The sequence below is a fragment of the Penicillium maclennaniae genome (genome assembly GCF_028827695.1).
Source record: "Penicillium maclennaniae strain IBT 15551 chromosome Unknown utg000005l:1.0-2652337.0:1.0-2654196.0, whole genome shotgun sequence".
Lineage (NCBI taxonomy): Eukaryota > Fungi > Ascomycota > Eurotiomycetes > Eurotiales > Aspergillaceae > Penicillium > Penicillium maclennaniae.
In genome coordinates, this window is record NW_026623217.1 from 2,065,337 (window position 1) to 2,087,196 (window position 21,860).

Genomic DNA, 21,860 nt, shown 5'->3' on the forward strand with positions numbered 1-21,860 from the left:
TCCCCTTGCAAGCAGAATGAAGACCTATGAGAGAGTACCTAAGTATGTCCACGGATACGCTCCCATGCTGTAGGCTCTGCAGATCCGAGCAGACTGACATTGATAAAGACATTCGCCTCTAGACAATTATGTGGATATGGCACACCGCTTCACGAACACTTGAATTAGAAAGACCCTCAGAATGATCAAAATGTACTTGATTATGGTAATTTTCTGGACGAATAGCGAATACGCTATGCCACACATCAGTGTTCATCTCTAAATTGAATTAGATGATCTTCGGGACCAAGTCATTCTTCCACAGCAACCTCTCTACATTCGCTACCCTTCTCGGATACCTAAGGAACCCCAATTTGCATAACTTAGTGCTGAGCTGGTCGCCTGGTACACTATTTATTTCAATACGGGTCTTCAGCGTTTCACTGTCCACTCCGAGCTCAGGACTCGGGAGGGCAGCATCAGACCCTTCCTCTGGCTTTTCTGTGGTGGATTGCAGAGAAAGAACATGATTGACATCTTCAGCATGACGAATGCTTGAGTCTGAATAGTTTAAAATAAAGGGAAGTGAGTCCTTACCGGGGGTTTGTTGGTCTTGTAATGTAGCCACCTGGGTATTTCGACTTCTTGTCAATATATGAGAAGCATCGAGGTCGGAGATGTTTGGATTATTTGAGTGGTCTCCAAGACGTCGATGGGAGCAAGATCTCCCATGTGCCTTACAACTGGCACATGGATCATAACCATCGCATGTACTGCGATTCCAAGCGCAGTTGTCACGGAACTTGCGTGGAGGACCGCGTTTTGTCGGCCCTGGCTTATGCTGAATTCCAATCCTAGAGCAGGTTTGGGAGTGTCTCCAAGGTGCATCTCTAAACGCTGAAAGGTAAATTTTTGAATGGCATCTTACTTTCTTGAATAGTTCTGGCCGCAAAATCCACATGTAGCTGGCGAAGATTCTGGGTTGTCTGGGAGCTTTCGCTTAATCTGGAATGTAGTGCACCAGAGTCAAGAGAGCCTACGCGAGATCTGGTGCCTTCGTAAATGATTCCTGCTGGAGTATTCTCGATGGCGCGCCGTGCATCTGAAATACGAGCTCTTTCCTTCTTGGATTGAGATGACGTTTAGGAAGGCAAGAAGAGCCTTGGGAATATTGGCGGTGAGGTTCCATCTCCGCCCAAAGATTCTACTCTTCGTTGACCGTAGGCCACTTATTGATCACTGTAGTTTCAGAGATCTTTGCCGAAATAATGTCAATCCTGGTACTTTGAAATGTGGGTAGTCAAAGTATGCCGGGATACCGAAGCCTATCGCTACAGTAATTGAGGATTTTCATCCCCAGTCGAACCTCTCACGGCACACTATCTCTTGAAAAGCTTCCCCGCTCTGCGTTGCGCGATTTGACTCTTGTTTTTTTCTCGGCGCTATATTGAGCGGAAATCAAGCAGGCTAAAATAAAGAGGATTAATTCGCAAATTTATCGACACGCCCCTCACGTTGAAATATCCCCAAATCGCAAATCACTGCATTGCTCGAAGCCGTCCATTGAGAACTATGAGTAACCAAAACAGCAAACCATGGCTGCCTCGGGCTGCAGCTCCAGAAGTCATATTTTTCAATGCAAATGTTGTCGACGTTGAAGCGGGTGAAATTATCCCAAAATCTACTGTCCACATCAAAAACAACCGCATCGTCAATGTGTCTACTAGAGACGCAACGAACCCCGTGACGAGGTTAGATACAGTGGACCTTCAAGGCCAATACATCTGCCCCGGTTAAATTGACTGCCATGTTCATCTTACTGCGACGCCTGGCTCAACTTCTCTGAAGGAGATGTTCTCTGCGAGTCCCAACAGCATCGCATATCGTACGGCATTCGTAGCACGCGAGATGCTTCTTCGAGGATTCACAACAGCTCGCGATACTGGCGGCGCAGATTTTGCTCTTCGCGAAGCCATTACAGAAGGATTGGTCATGGGTTCCAGGCCATTCATCGCCGGCAAAGCACTCTCGCGAACCGGTGGACATGGTGACTTCCGTGCGAATTATAAAGGCGATGAGATCAAATGCTGCGGTGGGCACTCGATTTATCTATCTCGCATATGTAATGGCGTTCCAGAGTGTCTCAATGCTGCTCGTGATGAGCTGAGACAAGGTGCCGATTTCATCAAAATCATGTGTGGTGGTGGTGTTGCGTCTCCTTCAGATGCCCTTGATGTGGTCCAGTTCACGGCGGAAGAAATACGTGCGATTACGACTACTGCGAAGCAGTCAAAGACTTATGTCACCGCTCATGCCTATAGCGTGGAAGCCATCCGGCATGCTGTAGATAACGGTGTAAGAGGAATCGAGCATGGGAATTTCATTGACGAAGAGACTGCCGCCTACTGTGCAAAATTGGGCGTTGTCTTTACTCCGACTCTGGTGACCTATCACGGCATGTCGCAGCCACCGTTCGACCAATTTCTTGACGATTCCAGTCAAATCAAAAACCGACAAGTGTTGGCAAGCGGACTGGACGCGTTATCAATTCTTAGCAAAGCTGGAGTAATGATTTGCTATGGTTCCGACCTCTTGGCAGACTTGCATATTCTGCAAGATAAGGAGTTTTCAATACGAGCGGGTGTCTTGAGCGCAAAAGAGATCCTACAGTCGGCCACCATCAATGCCGCAAAATATTTGGGGACGGAGGGTCAATTGGGGTGTATCAAGAAAGCAACTATTGCCGATATGCTCATCTTGACATCTGACCCCCTAGACGGTATTGCGGTGTTGGATCGCATTCAGGATAAACTGGTGGCCGTTCTCAAGGATGGGCGCATAATTTACAAAAGGTCAAGCTGGCTGTCTGTTGATTCTTTGTACCACCCTTGTCATGTTCAATCTCAATGAATATTCTATAATCTTAACAGATTGAGCTCCCTCCAATAACAGCTAGCTATTGGGCTTTGGTATTCGCAATGGAGAATGGAAATACCGTTCATCTCTCAATTCTCGCCCACAAAAGCAGCCTCCGCTGCAGCCTTTGAATCATCCTCTCTCCTCACAATTCTAGTAGAGCGCCAAATACTATTCAAGTGGAATGCTACAAGATCGGAGGGCCAAGCAAATTTCTGCCAAAAATTGCAAGCAAAGCTCAGTAGTAGCGAGAGCATCAAACTCGGAATGACCTTGAAGTGTCAGAACACACCCAGGATAGTACAGACCCTGTATCAGACTTCTCACAGTACTGCCATTGTTGATCCAAGGCTCAGGTAGAAAAATTTTGCTTCTTCAGTATGGGACTGAGACGGAGCCACAACAAATTTCGGTAGACAGCCGACGTGAAGTTACAGTCAGCGATTCCGTCAAGATATCGCAAATGCACTGCAGGAAGCAGGAGGTGGGATATGCAAGTCAGGAGTGTGGTAATTATGGTGAATCATAATTCGAGGTTCATATTACATTCACTAGCCACAATGGGGCAGGTCCGACAGTAAGTTACCAAGTCTTAATACAGGTCGATTTTCACCAAGCAATCGACGAAACCGAACCACGATCTTGGTCTAGACGCCGTTCTCATTTCTTGCCATGGCCGCCTTTTCCGGTCTCTTTTCCGTTGCTAGGCTTCACCAGCCAAAGGTAATCGCCGACAGAGCCATCGTTGCCACGAACGTATTCCCACTTCAGAGCAGTGGAGTTGACAACTGTCATCTTACTGAAACCATACTCGCTCTTGTTCAGGACAGCGGTGATGTTGGTCAGACTCTCGCCGGTGCTGAACTCGCTGTGGCTCTCGATGTTTCCGGCCATGCCGTTGATGATATGGGTCATGGACTTTCCAGCATTGGTCTGGTAGGTATTGTTGTTGATGACGGAGGCAGTGTCGATCTTGCTGTTGCCCATCGGGAAGAGGCGCTCGTACCAGTGGATATGGCTAGGCAAATTGTACGTCAGTTTCCCAGGGATCCTTTTCACATTTTGTAAACGACTTACCCGGAGAGGTAGGCATCGACACCGTTCTCAAGCATGAGCGCCTCAAAGGCCGCACGGATGTTTTTCTGGTAGGAGGAGTAGGCGGAGCTGTACATGGGCCGGTGGCTCATTACGACAACCCAGGGTGTCTTCTTGCGGTCGACACTCTCAAGGTCTTTTTTCAACCACTGGTACTGCTCGTAGGACTTGGTGTCCGACACGTTGCTGACGCGGCCGAAGGGGCCGCTGTCGGTGATGAAGGTCTCAGATTCCTTGGGATGAGTCTCGTTGGCAGAGAGATCCTCAGCGAAGGACCACTCGGGGCTCTTGGCGTAATCGGTCTCACCGTTCATGGAAACGAAGTGAGCAAGGCCGTAGTCGAACGAGTACCAGAAGTTGCCGACACCGCCGGTCTCCTCGCCGGGCATGCGGAATCGGTGCTGGAAGGCAGTGAAGTTTCTGTCATGGATCAGTGGATATACGATGGATAGAATAGATTGGGGGGGATTCACTGACCTCTGGGAAGGTGGGCAACTGTAGTACGTGAGACCATCCTTGGCAGCGGTGCCGTTGGAGATTTCGTCGTTGAGATAGGCAGTCAGGACATTGCCGGGGCCGTCGAACTCGGCGCAGGCAGCCTCGTGGTTACCGGGAAGAACCATGTAGGGTATCTTCTTGGTAATTTTACCCATCCACTGCTGCCAGAGATCCCAGTTGGATTCGTAAAGTACGCTCATATCACCACCATTGGGACCACCCTGGTTGGGGACCTCGCCCTTTGGGAGCGGCGTCTTGTATTCCTCTGTAATGACACCGCCAGGAAGCTCGCTGCTGGTGCCGTTGTAGCAAACGGGCCAGTCGCTCTCGCAGGGAAGAATACCGGAGTACCAGTCATCAGCGTAACTGATATCACCACCGTGCCAGGCAAAGGCGGTTCCCTCGTCGGCGGCCTGGGCGAGGTACTTGTGAGTACCCTGGGCGTTAGTGTAGCCCATATCGTTCAGCACGGCGACAGAGAACTCCTTGGGGTCACCCGCCTTTTGGGCGGTCTTGAAACTCAGGACATCGGACTGAGTAGTACCATTGGAAGCCGGAATCTGGTAGTAGTAGGTCGTGGAAGACTCCAAGTTGGGAAGGGAAACTTCGTGGAAGAATTCACTGCATTGAGTGACGGCCTTGACCTCAGAGCACGACGGGGTACGACCATAGCTAAGCTTGTCAGTATCACTGGCGTCGACAATCAACCCAATCTCACGACCGGTACTCACGTATGGGTGAAACCTTCGGCAACACGGTTCAGGTGGTGGGGATTGGTTCCCCACTTCACCGATGGAGCTCGGCCCAGACCGAAGGGAGTCTGATAGTGAATATGGATGCCCTCGGGAAGATAAGACAGCGAGATCACATTGACGTTGTTGGTCGGATGAGACGAGCCCGGCTTGACCGCAGGCGCCTCGACCAGACGAGGGAACCCCTTGCCGTTGCCATTGACGGTCGGATCAACCCAGTCGCCGACGGGCACCTTTGGGCCAGTATAGGGGTACGTGGTATCGACCGCCGGATGAGCATTGACGGCGGCGGAGAGCGCGAGCAGCACTGAAGCAGTAGTGGCCTTCATGGTGAGAGGTTGAGCCCGTGTCGCCTTTCATGATGGCGATGAGGATGGTTTATAAGCCCATCGCGTGCATTGCATATCATCGACCGACATCGGGTATCGCCGATGCATTGCAGTATCCCACGTGCATTGGAACGATAACCAAATTGGTTTATCTTCGATCGAGCTCAATCAAAACAAGCCGTCGGTCTCCGGTTCCTGGGCACACATGGGCTCTGGACAGGGTACCGATTGGGCGGGAGAGGTCAGGTACACGAGTGTGGATTCGGCTACCGGGAACATCTCCACCAAGTCCCGGAGTGCCACAGACATCCACTGACGTTGATGCTATTCCTCAGCCTTTTAGCCGTTTCTTCTAAGCGATTGGATTTGTCCGTCACATTGGACGCCATTGGGTCATAGTCGATTCATCTAGACTGTTCTTCCCTGAATAGTCTGGTTTTCCAGTGCCCAGTCTACCAACGCATCCACTTGGCCTTCCGCCACTTTCCCCACAGTTTGGACCCATACGTACATAGCTTCAAGCTCATCGTACGAATTATTCCAGTGTAATAGCCACGGGTTCTCTGGAAGCCAGGAAACCTTGTTTTTCTCGATCATACGCGCTCGTACATCAAACCACTGCTGACGTCTCTTCCGTAAAAGCGCAAGATCAAAGTCAGTAAAGTCATCGTTCTCCTCATTCTTCTCCACAAGATCACACGGCTCGCGAGCCACCTCTTGAACTTCTCTTCGGAAAGATCGCGGACATTTGTGGGACCAGCGCTGGAATATAGGCCAACCGAACCCTACTCGATGCCGGAGAACACTTCTGTGGAGATCCAGAATACGCTTGAGCCATCGCAGAAGCTCCTTGCCAAGTGCCACACGTCCGTACTCTTGTAAAAAGCACCGGCTACAGAGCACTCCGTCCACAAGTCCCCTGGTGATTCTCCTATCATCCCAATTGGTGACTTCCGTAATACCAACCACTCTTCCCACCTCAGCGTCATACACGCCGACCCTCGTGACACTTGCTCGCCAATGTTCGTAAACCTCGCCCAGTCGGAAATGCCGTAACTCCTGCCATACCGAGCATCCAGGGCATCGGACCATATGTGTAAGCCACAGATGATCACGTGCGCTTTCACGGTAGACTGCAAACACCGGCGGGTTGCACGCGGGTCGCTTGATCCCTAGCGCATCTCCAATATCCGGGAAATAGCGGTCGGTGATAGATGGGAAGAAGAGGCGCCGACTCATCATAATAGGCACTTTCTCCGTGCCGCCGTGTGTCCAGCCTAAGGGATTGAGTTCGTTCCGCTGGTACCTGCATTCAAGGCATCTCCGCAGTTCGCGCTTGAAGCCACAGCGTACGCTCTCTATATCGAGTGCTTCTTGTACGAGTAGCTCGTGTTCCTGCTCATCACTCAGATCGATATATTTCGACAGACTCATCCCTTCGAACCTGGACATACCGCATTCTTGGAACTTGATCAATCTTCGAGGAAGTTCATTGAATGTGCGCAGTCGGTTCCAGTCAGCTGAGAGGGCAAGTCCGTACCGTCGCCGAGTTCTTTTCTCCTCGGACGAATATTCAAGAGGCGGCTCTCCTTTTCGACGGGGTCTCCCGACCCTTCCAGATGGATTCCAGCTCGTAGTCAACTTCGCCGCCGGTGACCCAAGAACGGGCTTCCTGTAGCGAAGCCGTAGAAGCGATCGGTCATCAAAAGCCGTGTGCGCAAGAAGGCGAAGACAGGCGGAACAGGCCCAGCGCATGGTTTGGCATTCCGGTCGGCTCCAGTCTGGATTTAGATAGCCCCCACTCGCCGACATGATGGGCGTTGCGCCGCCCCATTCTTCGCGGCATTCGAGGACCAGAAGTCTCTCAAGGAAGTGCTGACGCGTTGGCTTGATGATGTCTCGCAGTTGAGAGTCGGTTTGACTGACGGATATCAAACCGATGGGGTCAAGGAGTTCGTAGATGGCGCATTGAATCTCCACTGGAAGAGAATTGAGAGATGGTCTCACGGTCGGCATCTCCAATTTTGGGATGAGAAGACTTGCGTGATATTGAGATGAGTTCAGGAAGCCCTGGGTACTTTGGGAACTTGATGTTGCCCAAATCTGAAGTAAGTTCAAGGATCGTCATGAGTGGGGATGCAATGAGCCAAGCGGGTAACATGCCTTATTCGATTCACCTTGGAGCACCCGTTCGGCACCTCGGCTTTGGGCACTCGGGACTTCAAATGATTTAGCCCAGTGCTCAGTATGAGCGATGCAAGAAGTTGCGACTGTTTCTCTTTGACATAGGATGGGATTTCCCTACCCGGTAATATTCGCGAAATGAAAGGCACTCGCGTTGCATCAGTTTAACTACCCAAGCTGGTTCCATTCCCCGCCAGTACCTCTCCATCGGCCTTCGTCTCAAAGTTTCCAAGGGCTGCCCAGCTAGTGCATCAAGGTCCGATGTCTCGTCTGCTGCGGGCCATCCAGCTATACGCGACGAAGTGACTGCACAGTCTCACACAGCACCCATGGTCGAGGGAGCCATCGTGGTGCATTTTGGCCTTGGTAGAATTCCAAGCTTGTTTAATGTTCAGATGATGTTGTGGTGTGATGTTCATGACGACTGGAAATTTTGTTGAGGGGCTAGTTGGATGGAAGGGAAAGTATAGCAATGTGAAGGCCAAGAGCAGCACGCTTTCAAGAGACGGCCAGGACACCGATCACACAAATCTACTCTCATGATAATTAGACAGAAATGTCTATGTTGAACATTGGAAACGGCTATCTGGGTCGTCGTATGAAGCCCATGTTTACTATCCTCGATCACGTGATTCCACTGGCCTCCGATCCACCAAGAGTTGAATTTCAACGAGCACATCAATTGATCTTGTGTCGTATCAAATTGCCCGCGTATCACATTCAGCAGCAGAGCTCTTCTGCTCGTGGCCAGGGCTTTTTTGAAAGAACGATCACCAGCCACCATGGCCCCTTTACCTGCCAATGACCCCGAGCGCGTCGCTAGCATTATGCTGTCGTGGCACTCGTGCGACCTCGTCTCGTGCACCACCCTACAGACCCTGTGGGCAGGCTATGGACACATCTGTGCTATTATTGCGAGGGCCATGACTGAGGGTGCGGCGAAGCATCTCAGCCAACTTTGCGGGGTGACAATGGGGGCTGCGGGTTCCACATATCCTCTCATCTTGAAGCTCATTTCACCCCCGCGGAAAAGCTCTGGAGATCATGATGAGGGCCATTTGCGTAAGATGCTGAGCTACGAGGTGGAACAGTATTTCTACAGTAATGTGGTTCCGCTATTAGGCGATGAGATCGGCGTTGCCAAATGCCTTTCCTCGACACGCAACATGGACGGCCAGCCAGGCGAGGACGAACTTGCAGGTCTGATGGCCACGATAATGGTCGATCTACGACCTAATTTTCCAATTGCAGGCGAAAAAAGGAGTGTTCTTAGCAGTACGCAAGTGCATAGCGCTCTGAATTGGCTGGCAAGCTTCCACAGGCGCTCATGGGGACTACTACCTGACAGCCTTGACAAATATGTCTTGCCACCTCTTGAAGAATATAAAAGAAGACAAGGTCTAAGCAGGGATGTTGTCAAAGGGTTGTGGCTCAACGGAGGATATACGTACCTTGCCACTCGACGAAAAGAGTACGCTTCTCTAGTTCAGGACACGTACTCGGAGTGGTCAGAATTGATGTGCACGCCCTCGGAAGGCTCCTCATTATCCATAACCGAGATGGCTGCATTATTCTTATCTCCCTATGGAAGACCGATCGAGTCGTACATTCATGGTGACGTGAAATCCGAGAATCTCTTCACAACAACCAGTGGGGACAAAGTCGCCTTCTTTGATTTTCAGTATGTCGGGCTAGGCCTTGGAGTCTGCGATCTGGCAAAATTGTTTACTTGCTCAGTTCCGTTGCATATGCTTACTGATTCCAAAGAATCTATGCCCGAGCAGTTAGCTATGGGTGAACCTGAAAGAAAATTACTCGCGTGGTACCGCAAAAGTCTTCTTCAGAATGAAGACTCGGATCTCTATGATTGGGAGATTTTCAAGCGACATTGGGAGACAGCACTGGTCGACTGGTGTAGGTTTCAGGCCTCGTGGGGTTTCTGGGGAAACACAGAGTGGCTTGAAGCCCGTGTGAGATCAATTCTGAGCGACCAAAAGTGGAGAGACTGGCTCCTTCAAAATGTCCGCAGTCGGGACGGTTTCCGGTGAGAGTGATATGAGCAGCATGATACCGCATAAGTTTGGTCATATTCTCATGGTTCCTGCCCCGATGCATCTTGAGACGAAAACCACTCTTAGAGATTTATTACAAAAATGTAGAATTGCATATTTCATATTCCACACTTTGCTGGACTAGGAAGGGTTTATCTAAAAGCATAGTCACCAACAACCAATCTCTATTGCCTCAAATTATGCCAAAGAATGTCACGAAAATCAGAATCGTGTTACGTTATGCGTAGTAAACAAAGAATCACATGCAATCAAAACATAGATTTGAGGTTGACTTCTAGCGCTCCTTGGGCGCCAGATGGCTGCAAGTATGAGAAAATTGGGCTAGACAGGCCGTCAATGAGGCTTTGAAGGCCCGAAGGTCTCTCCCACGGAGGCAATGCGACCACAATGCGCGCATTTCACAGCGTCAAATGTCCGCTCAGTCGTCGCCCCAGGATCTTTGAGATACACCGTCATTTGTGCAAGAACTAGGAGCCAGGATGGATATCATGAAGAAGACATTCTTTTACCTTCCCGGGAGTTCAATTCCAGGCCGAGTAAGAATATAATCACGCTAGCTCAGATCAATCCACGGATGCCTAGTGCCGTTCATGAAAAAACACGGCATGGTGAGCGGATCTGAACAACCCCTCGGGACTGTTACACCACACCCATTTTACCTCTAACCACATGTTTGGAAATACCCAGCTACCAGGCCGACATGAGTCTTTGGTGATAAGGCGAAATTTATCCTTTCGGAAAGGCATCTCACTAGGAAGGAAATATCTATGATCTCTTTGTTATTCAAAGAGTAACGGCTTCAGGACGTTGCGATTGGGCTCTCTGCCATCTCTGTAACCTCAGAACGGTCAAGTTAGTATGTCTTTCTGGGTTGCGTAATTCCTTATAGGTACTGAGAAGACCATCAGAGATGCAGTCCAGGTGTACAGTAACATCGTTTGAGAAGTCCGGTTCTCAAATTATTTCTACGATGTTTCTACAACAGTTGAAAGTTGAAGAAGCAAATTTGCATACTGTGGCAATGCTCTGCTTGTCCTTAATATCTTCCACTGTTGCTCCAATCGAGGGTATATACCACCGTACCATTTTCTCTGCCCTTGAATAGTCAAGAATTTTGAGCCAACCAATGCACCAAATGGAATAATCTTAATCCGCCGCAAAACATGCCTTTATAGACCAGGTATCACCCACAAAAAGCCGTCCATGTAACGAGGTTACTGTTACCAATCGTCATCATCGGACTTCTCGTCATCTAGAAGTCGCGTTAGTTCTTAAATCGTCGAATCGTTTAATGTGGTCATCAATTGACACTTACCACTTCCGCTGACTTTCTGCTTTCTTTTCTTCAACGCATCCTGCAGTGCACCAGCCAAGCCACCCTGCGGCGCACCTCCTGAGCTGGAAGTGGCAGCAGCGGATTCTTGGGCACTTCCAGGGACTATAGCACCACTGCGGTCTTTTTTCTCGGAGTCCTTGACTTTGCGCAACCCTCCTCCGCCCTGGCCGCCAGAAGCACGAATGGCAGCCATGAGGCCATCTCGTCCACCCCCACCCACCGCAGGCAATGGTGGGGGAGGAGGAGCTCCAGAACCCCCAGGCGGAGGCGGCGGTGGAGGACCACCGGGTGCACCAGAACCAGGAGGCGGCGGAGGCGGGGGAACCGACGCAGCGGGGCGACCAGGTGGTGGAGGAGGCGGGGGTCCTCCAGGGGCAGATGAACCTGGTGCTGGAGGAGGCGGGGGAGGTAGTGAAGGGCCACCCCGACCCGGTGGTGGCGGAGGCGGAGGTGCTGCAGGTGCCCCAGTACTTGGTTGAGGAGGGAGAGAGGTAGGTCCTCTGGGAGGCGGAGGAGGTGCCGCTGCTATGGGGCTTGGCACGGGCCGGGGAGCTGGTAGCGGCGGGGATGCAGGTCCTCTGGCGGGTGGGGGAGGTGGTGGACCAGGCGGAAGATTTGCATTCAGAACCTTGGGAGGTAGCTGCGGTGGTTGAACTGCCGGACTGCCTGCACGAGGAGGGGGTGGGGGAGGACCTGGAGGAACTGGGCTGCGACTAGGAGGCGCAGGGGGCGCTGAGACCTTGCGATCTCCCGCGAAAGGCGGAGGCACTCCAAATCGGGTCGGAATGGGCTGTGTTTCCTCCATTGGAGTCTTTGGAGGACGAGGAGGTGGAGGTGGACCCGGCGTAACACTTGAGACGGCTCGTGGGCGCCTCGTGTGTGCTGGACCGGCCGGCTCAGCGAACTTGCCGGCATCTGCGATCGGAGGAGGTGCAGCAAATCGTCGAACAGGCGGAGATGGCTCACGAGGGGGAGGTGATGACGGCTCCTCCGTGTCGGCGCGACCTTTGCGAGGAGCAGGGGGCGGAGGTGGAGGGCCGCGTCGACCGGAGCTACCCGTGCCTTGCGGACTGATTGTGTTTACCTTAGGGGCGGCAGGAGGTGGTGGAGGAGCTCTTCCAGTCGGTGTTGCATTCTCGGCTGCTTCATTGACTTGCTTTCCGGCAATCCACGACTTAATGAAGTCGGCATGTTCCGCCATTTGGTCTGCTGTAATACCCATTTGCTGAAGCTCGTCGAACAGCCCCTTTTGCGAAGGATCGTTTATATCAAACGGCAGGTCTGCCTTGGCCGCTGAAGCGCTCGGAATATGAACCGGGGGAGCCGCGACTGGTAGTGACGGCGCAGCAGCAGGAGGTGGTGGTGCAGCAGTAGCTGGAGCACCATGGCTCGAGCGATGCAACAAGCTACCAAAGATAGATCGGCTGGGACCTTTGCCATTGGCAATGGGCGCAGGGCCCTGCCCTCGAATTGAAGCAAAGGGAGTCTTGGAGGTCTCTTTGCTCGCGTGCTTCTCACGCTCCTGTATCTTCTTGATGAATGTCTTGGCTTCCTTCTCGTCGGCGAAGGACAGACCGGCGGCGCAATCTTCGAGTTCAAATGTATGGAAGAAAGTACGGTCTTGATTATAGTGGAAGTTGTCAAAGAGTTCCTGGTCCCAAATGACGCCTTTTCCACTAGGCTGTCAAATAATAACGTTGTCAGCACTGGTCACCTCATATTTCCGGGCCTTCGAGCACTCACCGAAACATCGACTATTTTCAGCCAGAAGGTTCTTCCGACAAGGTCGTTGCAGATCACAGCTGCTCCTTGCACGCCTGTATAAGTCCATTTTTGTGGATCCGGGTAGGCAACGTAGAGTCGCGCGACAGCTACGGCCAAGATCTTGTTGGCGGGCTTGGGGACATATCGCTTGACAGTTTCCTTGTCTGCATCGGTAAGGATCGAGGGCATGACGAATCAACGTAAGCCCGGGGCTGCCGGAGAGGATAGGTATTGGAGGAAGGACGTTGCGTTAGGTCGGTCGAAGGCGCATGGCCGGGCGGAGCGGTTGGGGAAGAGCGGGCCTAGTGTGCCGTCTAGGACAAGGCGGGAGATAAGCGGAGTCGGTTCGGTGATGAGAAGGTCTACCTCCAAATTCACGTCGGAAAGAAGAGGAATCTTCTGGGATTGAATAGGAGCCGACCGGCGGTTGCCTTGAGAAGAGACGGTTTGGCGGGGGCAAAAGTACACGGCAGTGACTTGGCGTTGCTGCTCGCCGCTATGAAGGCACGTGGTATCTCCGATGTACTCGTGTACTATGTAAGGAGACTCAATTCCTGCTCGGTAAGCGATGAATTGTAGAAAGGTGATTATCGCTGAATCCAAACCTACTTGGTTCCTTCTAGAAACAAATAATCGGGCCGTGAGCCTCGAGCACAGACAATTATGAGGCAAAAATGCTATGAACATAAGTGTCACTCTGAAAGCCCCATCTACTCTTGACGGCAGCTTAGACAGAGGCGTGAGATGAACGGCAAGCTTCAGCTCGGTCCAGCTTAAAATCCTTTGAATTGTACTTCCATCATTGCTCAATGTACTTCACAAGTCCAGACCTATTTTAGGCATCGCGCGTTTAGTTGCGTATGTGTAACTGACACCTAGTGACCGCCGACGTCATTTCCGCTTGGGATCTATATAATTGGCATTTCTTGTCTCAGGACCTTTACCCCATCATTACTTGTCTTTCCCACTATTGAGTCTTATATTTCTCTGCCTAGACGACCACATTAAGTCTGAGGTTGTATCAGAAGAACTTGCGACTATTACCTGAAGCAATATGCCTGTCGTCCCCGATCCCTCTAGTTTCCCATCGACCTCGAACAAAAGTGATGAGCCACGGAACAAGCGTGACGAGGGCGAACAGCGACAGAAAGCCTCGGCCGTTGATCATATGTCCAAGGGACCCCAGATCCCAGATGGTGAGTCAATGCCTAACTGGTCAACAGTTGTGACGACGCTTACGCCTAGTTAGAGATGCCACCCAAGGCTTCGAAGGAAGAGATTGAAAGTAGGAAGAAAGAGCTCAACAAATCCAAAGACCTGGATCTCTGAACAATGTGAACTGACATAATGGATTTGAGAGCTGAAAATAAGGGTAATATGTGACTGTAATCTAAATGGAACATTATAGCATGCTGTTTCTTTGTCGCAATGATCAAGTAGCCTTCTGTATATGAGTCATATTGGCCTTGGAGCAAATGATCTTATGCAGCGTGAATCTTGCTAAATTCATAGCGCTATTGGAAGCTGCAGTAGTAGATAACCTCAATCCATTGCATCATAGGCACGTGATTTCGCGACGGCTCTCGCCCGTCTGACCCTTCAGTCATTCAACGCGTCAAGAAAGGCGCCTCATGCCTATGGACAGAACAAATGTACCGGTGAAGCTGTCGCTGCCGCTGGTGAGCTTTTGATATCGCCCGTGAAGGCCCAGATCTTGCGCTGACAATTTCCATCTACAGCAATATCAGCAGCACATCTTCACCGAATTACGCACAGAGGATGAGCTGGTCGTCCTCGCTCGCGGTCTGGGATTGCTCCACCTCATAACGAATCTTCTTCACTTCTACGATGCGGCCGGAAACAACTTGGTCTTGGTGGTTGGTGCGGATGATCGAGAGAATGAATGGATCGGAGAGGGTACGCCGGCCGCACCCCGGATCCCTGCATTAAGACGCGCTGACACTGCGGACGGATAGCGCTGGCTGAACATTATGCGACAAGCAAGTCCCCGCTTGCGAGGGGGCTCAAGGTCATCAACACAGAGAAGGCCACAGTGGCTATGCGGTGGGTATTGGCTGCATTGATTTAGCTGCACATACGCTGATTGGATATCAGTGAACGGATATATGCTGAAGGTGGCATTCTGAGTGTGACATCAAGAATCCTCGTTGTGGACTTGCTATCGAGTATGCCAGAAGTTCTAGACAACCTGGCAATGGCTAATCCATTCGCTAGAGCTCCTCGATCCCGAGAAGGTCTCGGGCATGATCATCTTGCATGCTGATAAGTATGGTACATATCTTGCCCAGGCACTTGGAGCCAGCTGACAGTATTCCTGAGAGTGATAGCGACATCTCTTGAAGCATTCATCGTTCGTATCTACCGACAAGCAAACAAGCGCGGCTTTCTGAAAGCTTTCTCGGATTCGCCCGAACCTTTGACTACTGGATTTGCACCGTTGGCCAATGTTCTTCGAAATTTGTTCTTGCCCAAGGCTTCACTATGGCCTAGATTCGAGGTCTCAGTTGCTGAATCCTTGGAAGGCCATCGTAAGGCAGAAGTTATCGAGCTGGAGGTGCCAATGAGTGGCAAGATGCGAGAGATACAAAACGCTGTTCTTGAATGTGTGGAAATTAGCATTGCGGAGCTCCGCAAAGCCAACACGGGTCTAGATATGGAGGAGTGGACCCTGGACAGCGCTTTGCACAGAAACTTTGACGTTTCAATCCGAAGACAACTTGATCCTATTTGGCACCGCGTGAGCTTCAGGACCCGGCAAATCGTCAGTGACTTGACGGACCTTCGAGGAATTCTCCAGTACGTCTCACCGTCTGCCTTGTTCCACTGGAGCTGCACTAACTCCAAAGCAGTGCCTTGCTCACGTACGATGCCGTGTCTTTCGTTAAATATCTCGATACGATTGTGGCAGCTCATTCGCCGCCCCCCTGGCTCCAACAAGCATAACTACTCACCTTGGCTTTTTTTGGATGCTGCTCATGTTCTTTTCCAAACAGCAAAGGCACGTGTGTACGAAGGTAAACTCAACAATGATATGTCTCGACCCTCCTCATCATTAAATTTTGCTACCGGTCTGCAGCCGACTCTTGAGCCTCTTCCAAAGTGGAACGTGGTGGCAGAGGTCCTTGGTGAGATCGAGCAAGATGCTTATCTAAACCCGACCGCCCCTGATGAATCAAATAGTACGATTTTGATCATGTGCAGTGACCAGCGAACTTGCCGCCAGCTTCGCGAATACATAAGCACCATGCATGCCAAAGTTGCACAATCTATATTGAAGAACGATGAAGACGAGGAGGGCTCATCTGCAGAGGTCATGATGCGGCGTCGACTGCGGGACTACCTCAACTGGAAGAGCTCCCTCTCAAATGTGAATAAAAACCTCTCCGATGACGATAGGCCAGGACGACTATCGGAGTCAGCAACACCCCAGCATCAAGGCCGACCTCCCCGAACAAGCGTCGCCGCGTACGTGGCGGCGGTGCAGTTAATTCCGCCGCTGGTCGCGTGCCTAACAGCAGCGTGCAAACCGAGGTTGAGCTGCCGGGCCAGGTCGTGAGCCTACTCAACGAGATCCAGCCCACCGAGGCCGAAGAAACACAGAAAGAAGAAATTGTGATTGATGATTTCGAAAACATGGAAGACTTTTACGAACTTTACGACATGAATGACCTCGTGATGATACACCCCTATGACGGCGATATGGATGATCATATACTGGAGGAGGTTCGACCTCGTTACATTATCATGTACGAGCCAGATGCGGCCTTCATTCGTAGGGTGGAAGTCTACCGCAGTTCTCACTCGGGACGGAATGTGAAGGTCTACTTCATTTACTATGGTGGGTCTGTTGAGGAGCAACGGTATCTGAGCGCCGTCCGACGTGAGAAAGATTCGTTTACGAAACTCATCAAGGAGAAAAGGGGTAAGTTTGATGCTCTATCTTCGAGGACTTCTGACTGACATTATCTGCAGAACATGGCGGTTACTCTGACTCATGATAAGAAAGCTGAAGATCCGCAAGAACAGTTCCTTCGCACAGTCAACACTCGTATTGCTGGAGGAGGGCGATTGGCAGCCACGGCGGCCCCCCCCGCGAGTAGTGGTTGACGTACGAGAGTTCCGCAGTGCACTTCCATCACTTTTGCATGGGAACAATATGGTCGTGGTTCCCTGTCAACTTACGGTAGGCGATTATATTCTTACGCCAGAGATTTGTGTAGAGCGCAAGTCCATCCGTGATCTGATATCATCCCTCCGCAACGGTCGCCTCTACAACCAGGCCGAAACTATGCTCCAGCACTACAAAACTCCTCTCCTTTTGATCGAATTCGATCAGAACAAGTCTTTTACATTCGATGCATTCGCATCCGCTACGGGCCCAACTTCCTTCCTGATGGAGCAAGGCTTTTCATCTTCTGGTCAAGCCACGAGCACGAGCAGCAGTTCGATGGCGAATTCTTCAAACCCGAGATCCGCGCAGCATATGTTGGTGCTTCTTATCCTCGCTTTCCCACGGCTCAGGATCATATGGTCCTCATCACCCTACCAGACTGCAGAAATCTTTGCAGAGTTGAAGAAAAATGCTGCAGAACCAGACCCCCTGCGTGCCGTGCAAATTGGGTTGGATATTCAGTTATCTGATGCTGGCAACGCCGGGGATGTCATGGCTGCTGCTGGAATCGAGCATCGAACCTTCAATCTTCTCCCACAAGATATGCTGCGGGCCGTACCCGGTGTGACACCACAGGCTCTTGAACGGCTGATACTAGAGACCGAAAATCTCACTGAAATCGCCAATATGGAGATCGATCAGCTGGATTCGATTGTCGGTAAAGAGGCTGCCCGTAAAATCTATAAATTTTTCCGGAAAAGTGTCTTCGAGGATTAGTTATTTTCATAGTTTCACTACATCAATGGAACCCGAAAGCCAAGGCGACCAAATTCCAATTCATGTTGCTCGATATCATCTCGTTGGGCTTCACAGCCCATGCAGTGAGAATCTAGATTGTTCGACACGTAGCATTCCTCTGCAAACGCCACGCGAAACCAAAGGCCCCGAGACACACTAACGATTTTCACCCTAACTGCGACACATCTTGGCGCAGATCAGCCAAAATAGTAACAAACAAGGGTTCCACTGAAGGCCCCCTGAGAGTGGATACTCGCCTATATCGTCACTTCGCACCTAATGTCCTCAACATCACAATGCATTTCACGCCCTTATTGATTCCGCTGGCCGCGGCTACTGGGGCCATCCAAGTTCGTCATGTCGAGCCATGCGCACAAATCACCAATCTGGTCTCGGACGTCAGTCACAGCCAAAGTGCGTCCACAGCCGGCCGATCGGAGAATGCAGCTAACGGTCGCAGTCGGCGCTAAGATTCCCCACGATTTGGTGCATCAATGTTTGATGTCGATGCCCTTCGACTCTGGGCGTGCGGTGACTTTCCTCACTCAAGTTCGTAGGATTCTTGAGTTCCAGTCAACTATTGATATTTTGAAACGTACGCATTCGCCGGCTTAATCCCCTATCTGCTTGTGTGAAACTAACATCAAACAACAGAGCCTCCTTCGGGCTACCAAATGCCACCTACGGACCTGCTTCGAGGAATTGAAACGATTCAGGACAAAGTGAACAGCAATGGCTACTCCAGTCAATTCGAAATGGACCTGGAGGTGTCACATCTCATCAAGTCGGCATATGATGGACATCTGAGCTTTCAACTATGCTCGCAGTCCATCTTCCGTTATGGAGTTGACATGCCGCTTGTGTCTATCTCGACAGATGGACTTTCGCCACCACAAGTTTACACACTGAGTAATTTTTCACATTTATGCCTCGCTGCTCAAATGCTTATCTATTTGCAGGCGATGCGCAGCTCCAGCAAAAGGGTGCCGATAACGTGTCACCCCTTGAAACTATCAATGGCACTGTTGTGGCCGAATACCTCGAATCATACGCCTCTCTCCAAAGTCTACAAGACCGCGATGCGCAGTATAACCGAATTTTCCCATCATTGGCCCGTAGCGTCACTAATTCCCCGACCAACGCAAACGGCATCTGGTATACCACAAGTGACTGGATTGACGGCTCGGAATTGAACCTCAGGTACAAAAATGGGACAATGCAGACGGTGGAAAGAACAGCTACACCATCAGAGAGATACTTCTCCTACCAAAATGGCACCGAGTTATACACCGTCAACTGCCTTCCCCGGAGCTTGCCCACTGCCTCCAGCTCCTCCTCAGGTGCCGAGCAAGCTTCCGAGATCACTGGGCTCCCAGACACGGAATGGCGCAACTCAGATAACTCGATTGCGGGATATTTTTCCAATCTCACCGGCCTCGAAAATACAGGGATCATGTTCCTCCCTACCTTCTCATCTAGCCCCAAACAGACCGCGCAAATCGCCACTGATTTCTTGCAAAATGCCACCGCGGCGGGTAAGAAGAATATTCTGATCGACCTTGCCTCAAATCCGGGTGGATACATGTCTATTGGCATCGACATGTCCCGAATCTTCTTCCCGGATGCTTTTCCCTATACAGCGACGCGGTACCGCGCCCACGATGCTGCGAAATATCTCACTCAGGCATACTCTCGAGACACCAAATTGGACTCAAACAACGTCTTCGCTTACAGACAGATGGTTCAGCCAGATCAGACGGCCGGCTTCAGCTCCTGGCAAGATCTTTATGGTCCGCACGAAGTACTGAATAGCCCCTCATCCAGCTTGCTCGCTAACTTCAATTACACCGCGACATCAACCAACGTCTATCCCATCAATGGGTACGGGCCTGCGCCGTTGAATCCTAGTCGCACTCTGTTCCCAGCGGAGAACATCACCATCGTAAGTCCCAGCAAGTTGGTTATGCTATACGAGCAGATTTCTAAATTGTCAATTCAGATCACTGATGGCGACTGCGTCTCAACCTGTGCCTTCTTCGTCAAACTCATGAAGCGCCAAGGTGTTCGCACCATTACCTTCGGTGGTCGTCCAAGCCAAGCACCGATGCAAGGTGTCGGCGGCGTCAAGGGCGGCCAGTCTCTGGGCATCAATTATATTAATGGCTACATCACTCAAGCGAACCAGTTGATTCAACAGTCAGCCAATAGCTCAACGCCTCTACTAACATCTGCCGAGTGGAAGGAGTTCAACGAGTCCAGCCCCAGTCTGGCACCGTCATTTGCATGGAGTGGCAGCGTCAATTTACGCAATGAATACGATCCCGATGATGATCAGACCCCGTTGCAGTTCATCTACGAGGCTGCAGAGTGTCGCCTGTTTTATACTCTAGATAACTATTTACAGCGCGAGACTGTTTGGCAGGCAGCTGCGAAGTCCATGTTTGGCAATGGAGGTTGTGTGAAGGGTTCAACAGGTGGGGAGGGAAGTTTGAATTCGTGATGTTGCTTCAACTATTCTGTATCTTTTAACCGAGCCCATCACATCATTGCCCGATCAGATAACGACAGCGAAGATGATGTGGCTACAACAATAGCATATTTATCAGAGCAATACTACTCCAGACCCATACGGTATTGAACGAATGATGCATCGGCCATCGTATCGTAGAGTCGGCGTGCAGTTGTGTTGTCCTGTTTCGTCAACCACTGGAGGCGGAAACATCCCATTTCCTTCGAGGCATCAGCGACTGCGGGATCATCTTGCGGCCTTGGCCATTTCCTCTTCGGAATGGATCGACGAAGAGATCTAGATCGCGTCGGTCACTCTCTAAACCCAGATCTCATATCACCGAATATACACCATTCAAAAGCATAATGTTCTTTTCACTCCACGGAGTCTGTTGGGGAAGAAATGCGCAATCGCAATCATCTTGCCATCCCTTGAGTCACCCGCTTGCTGCTGTCTCATCAACGGCGTACAAGTCTGACTTAGAGTCTAGAATTCGTTCAAAGGTCCTCTTGTACTGATCTTCAGGGATTGAAGTCTCATAGAAGTCGACGTATGCTCTGAAGAGGATGGACCATTCGTCGAAGTCATTGCTAGTGAGCTTCCTGATCTTGAAATCTTCAGATGAAGCCAGTGTTGCGAATTGTGGCTGCTGGGTGGGCTTTGCTGCAGAGGAAGGTATCAAGGATCTACTACAATACTCTTTCGGGTTCGGCTGAGGCAGGCGGATTGAGCGAGGTGCTTGTCTGCTATGACAATGTGGAGGATTCCTAACGCCACGTAAATGGGAAATTTTGGGATTATCATCGTCTGACCTCGAAGATCTTTGACTCAAAAAGATACTCCAAATTGGTGCTAAGGCGTGGGAGACATTCTCTCCGATTCCTATTCCTACTTCACAATCGGGGCGTCTGACTGGTCATTGAAGCCGAGCGCGACGCCGAGATCTACGCTGACTTTTGACTCAATCACGACAAGACATCCTACGAGATGCTCTTTCATTGAATTGTCTACTGGCGTACCGCTTGAAAAGTGAAATTTTGTTCAAAGAAATGTTTAGGATAAAGTACTTTTATTCTCATGACCTTAATTCATAAATCTATGAAAGAAATGGAAAGAAAGCAAGGCTAGGCAGAGGACATAGCATGCAATGTAAGGCAAGGCTACAGCCACACAGGTTCATCATGCGTGGTGCAGCCTCTTTTCTCTGTAGCACGACTCCAAGTAACTGTAAGAGACACATATGGAAATACAAGAAGGTGACCGATTCAAAATAACCATACCCGCCTTCATCCAATCCCGAAAGCCTTTTTGTCGAATGCTTCGTGCCCTGGTAGATTGTCGTAGCCGCCGTGTGGGGAGAGGTGCCCTGAATCTCAATCCGGGCCGAGAAAGACCAGTTGTCGTGGACTGGTTGAGAGATGCCCGTACTGTTCGATCGAAAACAAGGGAACAATGACCGAAGACGAAATTCACATTTCGATATGGATCAAGAGCAT

At 50.7% G+C, this 21,860-nt stretch overlaps 8 protein-coding genes across 8 annotated transcripts; 5 read left to right on the forward strand and 3 right to left on the reverse strand.

Annotated features, from left to right (window-relative positions):
- Window positions 1-1,830: 1,830 nt before the first annotated feature.
- N7477_006013 (metal-dependent hydrolase family protein) lies at window positions 1,831-2,889 on the forward strand (the record flags this gene model as incomplete). Its single annotated transcript, XM_056967676.1, has 1 exon — window positions 1,831-2,889. One exon carries the CDS (start codon window positions 1,831-1,833, stop codon window positions 2,887-2,889), a length of 1,059 nt encoding a protein of 352 aa, XP_056822430.1.
- Window positions 2,890-3,555: 666 nt separating this feature from the next.
- Window positions 3,556-5,569, reverse strand: N7477_006014 (purple acid phosphatase family protein; the record flags this gene model as incomplete). The annotated part of the gene is made up of 4 exons (XM_056967677.1): window positions 3,556-3,913; window positions 3,973-4,410; window positions 4,468-5,160; window positions 5,220-5,569. The coding sequence occupies 4 exons, from the start codon at window positions 5,567-5,569 to the stop codon at window positions 3,556-3,558; spliced, it is 1,839 nt and encodes a 612-aa protein (XP_056822431.1).
- A 408-nt stretch (window positions 5,570-5,977) lies between these two features.
- On the reverse strand, window positions 5,978-7,585 carry N7477_006015 (uncharacterized protein; the record flags this gene model as incomplete). Its single annotated transcript, XM_056967678.1, has 1 exon — window positions 5,978-7,585. The coding sequence occupies one exon, from the start codon at window positions 7,583-7,585 to the stop codon at window positions 5,978-5,980; it is 1,608 nt and encodes a 535-aa protein (XP_056822432.1).
- Window positions 7,586-8,535: 950 nt separating this feature from the next.
- On the forward strand, window positions 8,536-9,801 carry N7477_006016 (uncharacterized protein; the record flags this gene model as incomplete). The annotated part of the gene is made up of 1 exon (XM_056967679.1): window positions 8,536-9,801. One exon carries the CDS (start codon window positions 8,536-8,538, stop codon window positions 9,799-9,801), a length of 1,266 nt encoding a protein of 421 aa, XP_056822433.1.
- Window positions 9,802-11,045: 1,244 nt separating this feature from the next.
- Window positions 11,046-13,114, reverse strand: N7477_006017 (WASP family protein; the record flags this gene model as incomplete). The annotated part of the gene is made up of 3 exons (XM_056967680.1): window positions 11,046-11,077; window positions 11,141-12,842; window positions 12,905-13,114. 3 exons carry the CDS (start codon window positions 13,112-13,114, stop codon window positions 11,046-11,048), a joined length of 1,944 nt encoding a protein of 647 aa, XP_056822434.1.
- Window positions 13,115-13,979: 865 nt separating this feature from the next.
- Window positions 13,980-14,254, forward strand: N7477_006018 (uncharacterized protein; the record flags this gene model as incomplete). The annotated part of the gene is made up of 2 exons (XM_056967681.1): window positions 13,980-14,121; window positions 14,175-14,254. The coding sequence occupies 2 exons, from the start codon at window positions 13,980-13,982 to the stop codon at window positions 14,252-14,254; spliced, it is 222 nt and encodes a 73-aa protein (XP_056822435.1).
- A 302-nt stretch (window positions 14,255-14,556) lies between these two features.
- Window positions 14,557-17,834, forward strand: N7477_006019 (ssDNA endodeoxyribonuclease RAD1; the record flags this gene model as incomplete). Its single annotated transcript, XM_056967682.1, has 11 exons — window positions 14,557-14,604; window positions 14,665-14,842; window positions 14,902-14,989; window positions 15,041-15,111; window positions 15,161-15,217; window positions 15,274-15,742; window positions 15,796-15,807; window positions 15,940-15,952; window positions 16,023-16,411; window positions 16,462-16,868; window positions 17,134-17,834. 11 exons carry the CDS (start codon window positions 14,557-14,559, stop codon window positions 17,832-17,834), a joined length of 2,433 nt encoding a protein of 810 aa, XP_056822436.1.
- A 317-nt stretch (window positions 17,835-18,151) lies between these two features.
- N7477_006020 (uncharacterized protein) lies at window positions 18,152-20,355 on the forward strand (the record flags this gene model as incomplete). The annotated part of the gene is made up of 5 exons (XM_056967683.1): window positions 18,152-18,269; window positions 18,316-18,450; window positions 18,510-18,764; window positions 18,815-19,797; window positions 19,855-20,355. 5 exons carry the CDS (start codon window positions 18,152-18,154, stop codon window positions 20,353-20,355), a joined length of 1,992 nt encoding a protein of 663 aa, XP_056822437.1.
- Window positions 20,356-21,860: the final 1,505 nt, after the last annotated feature.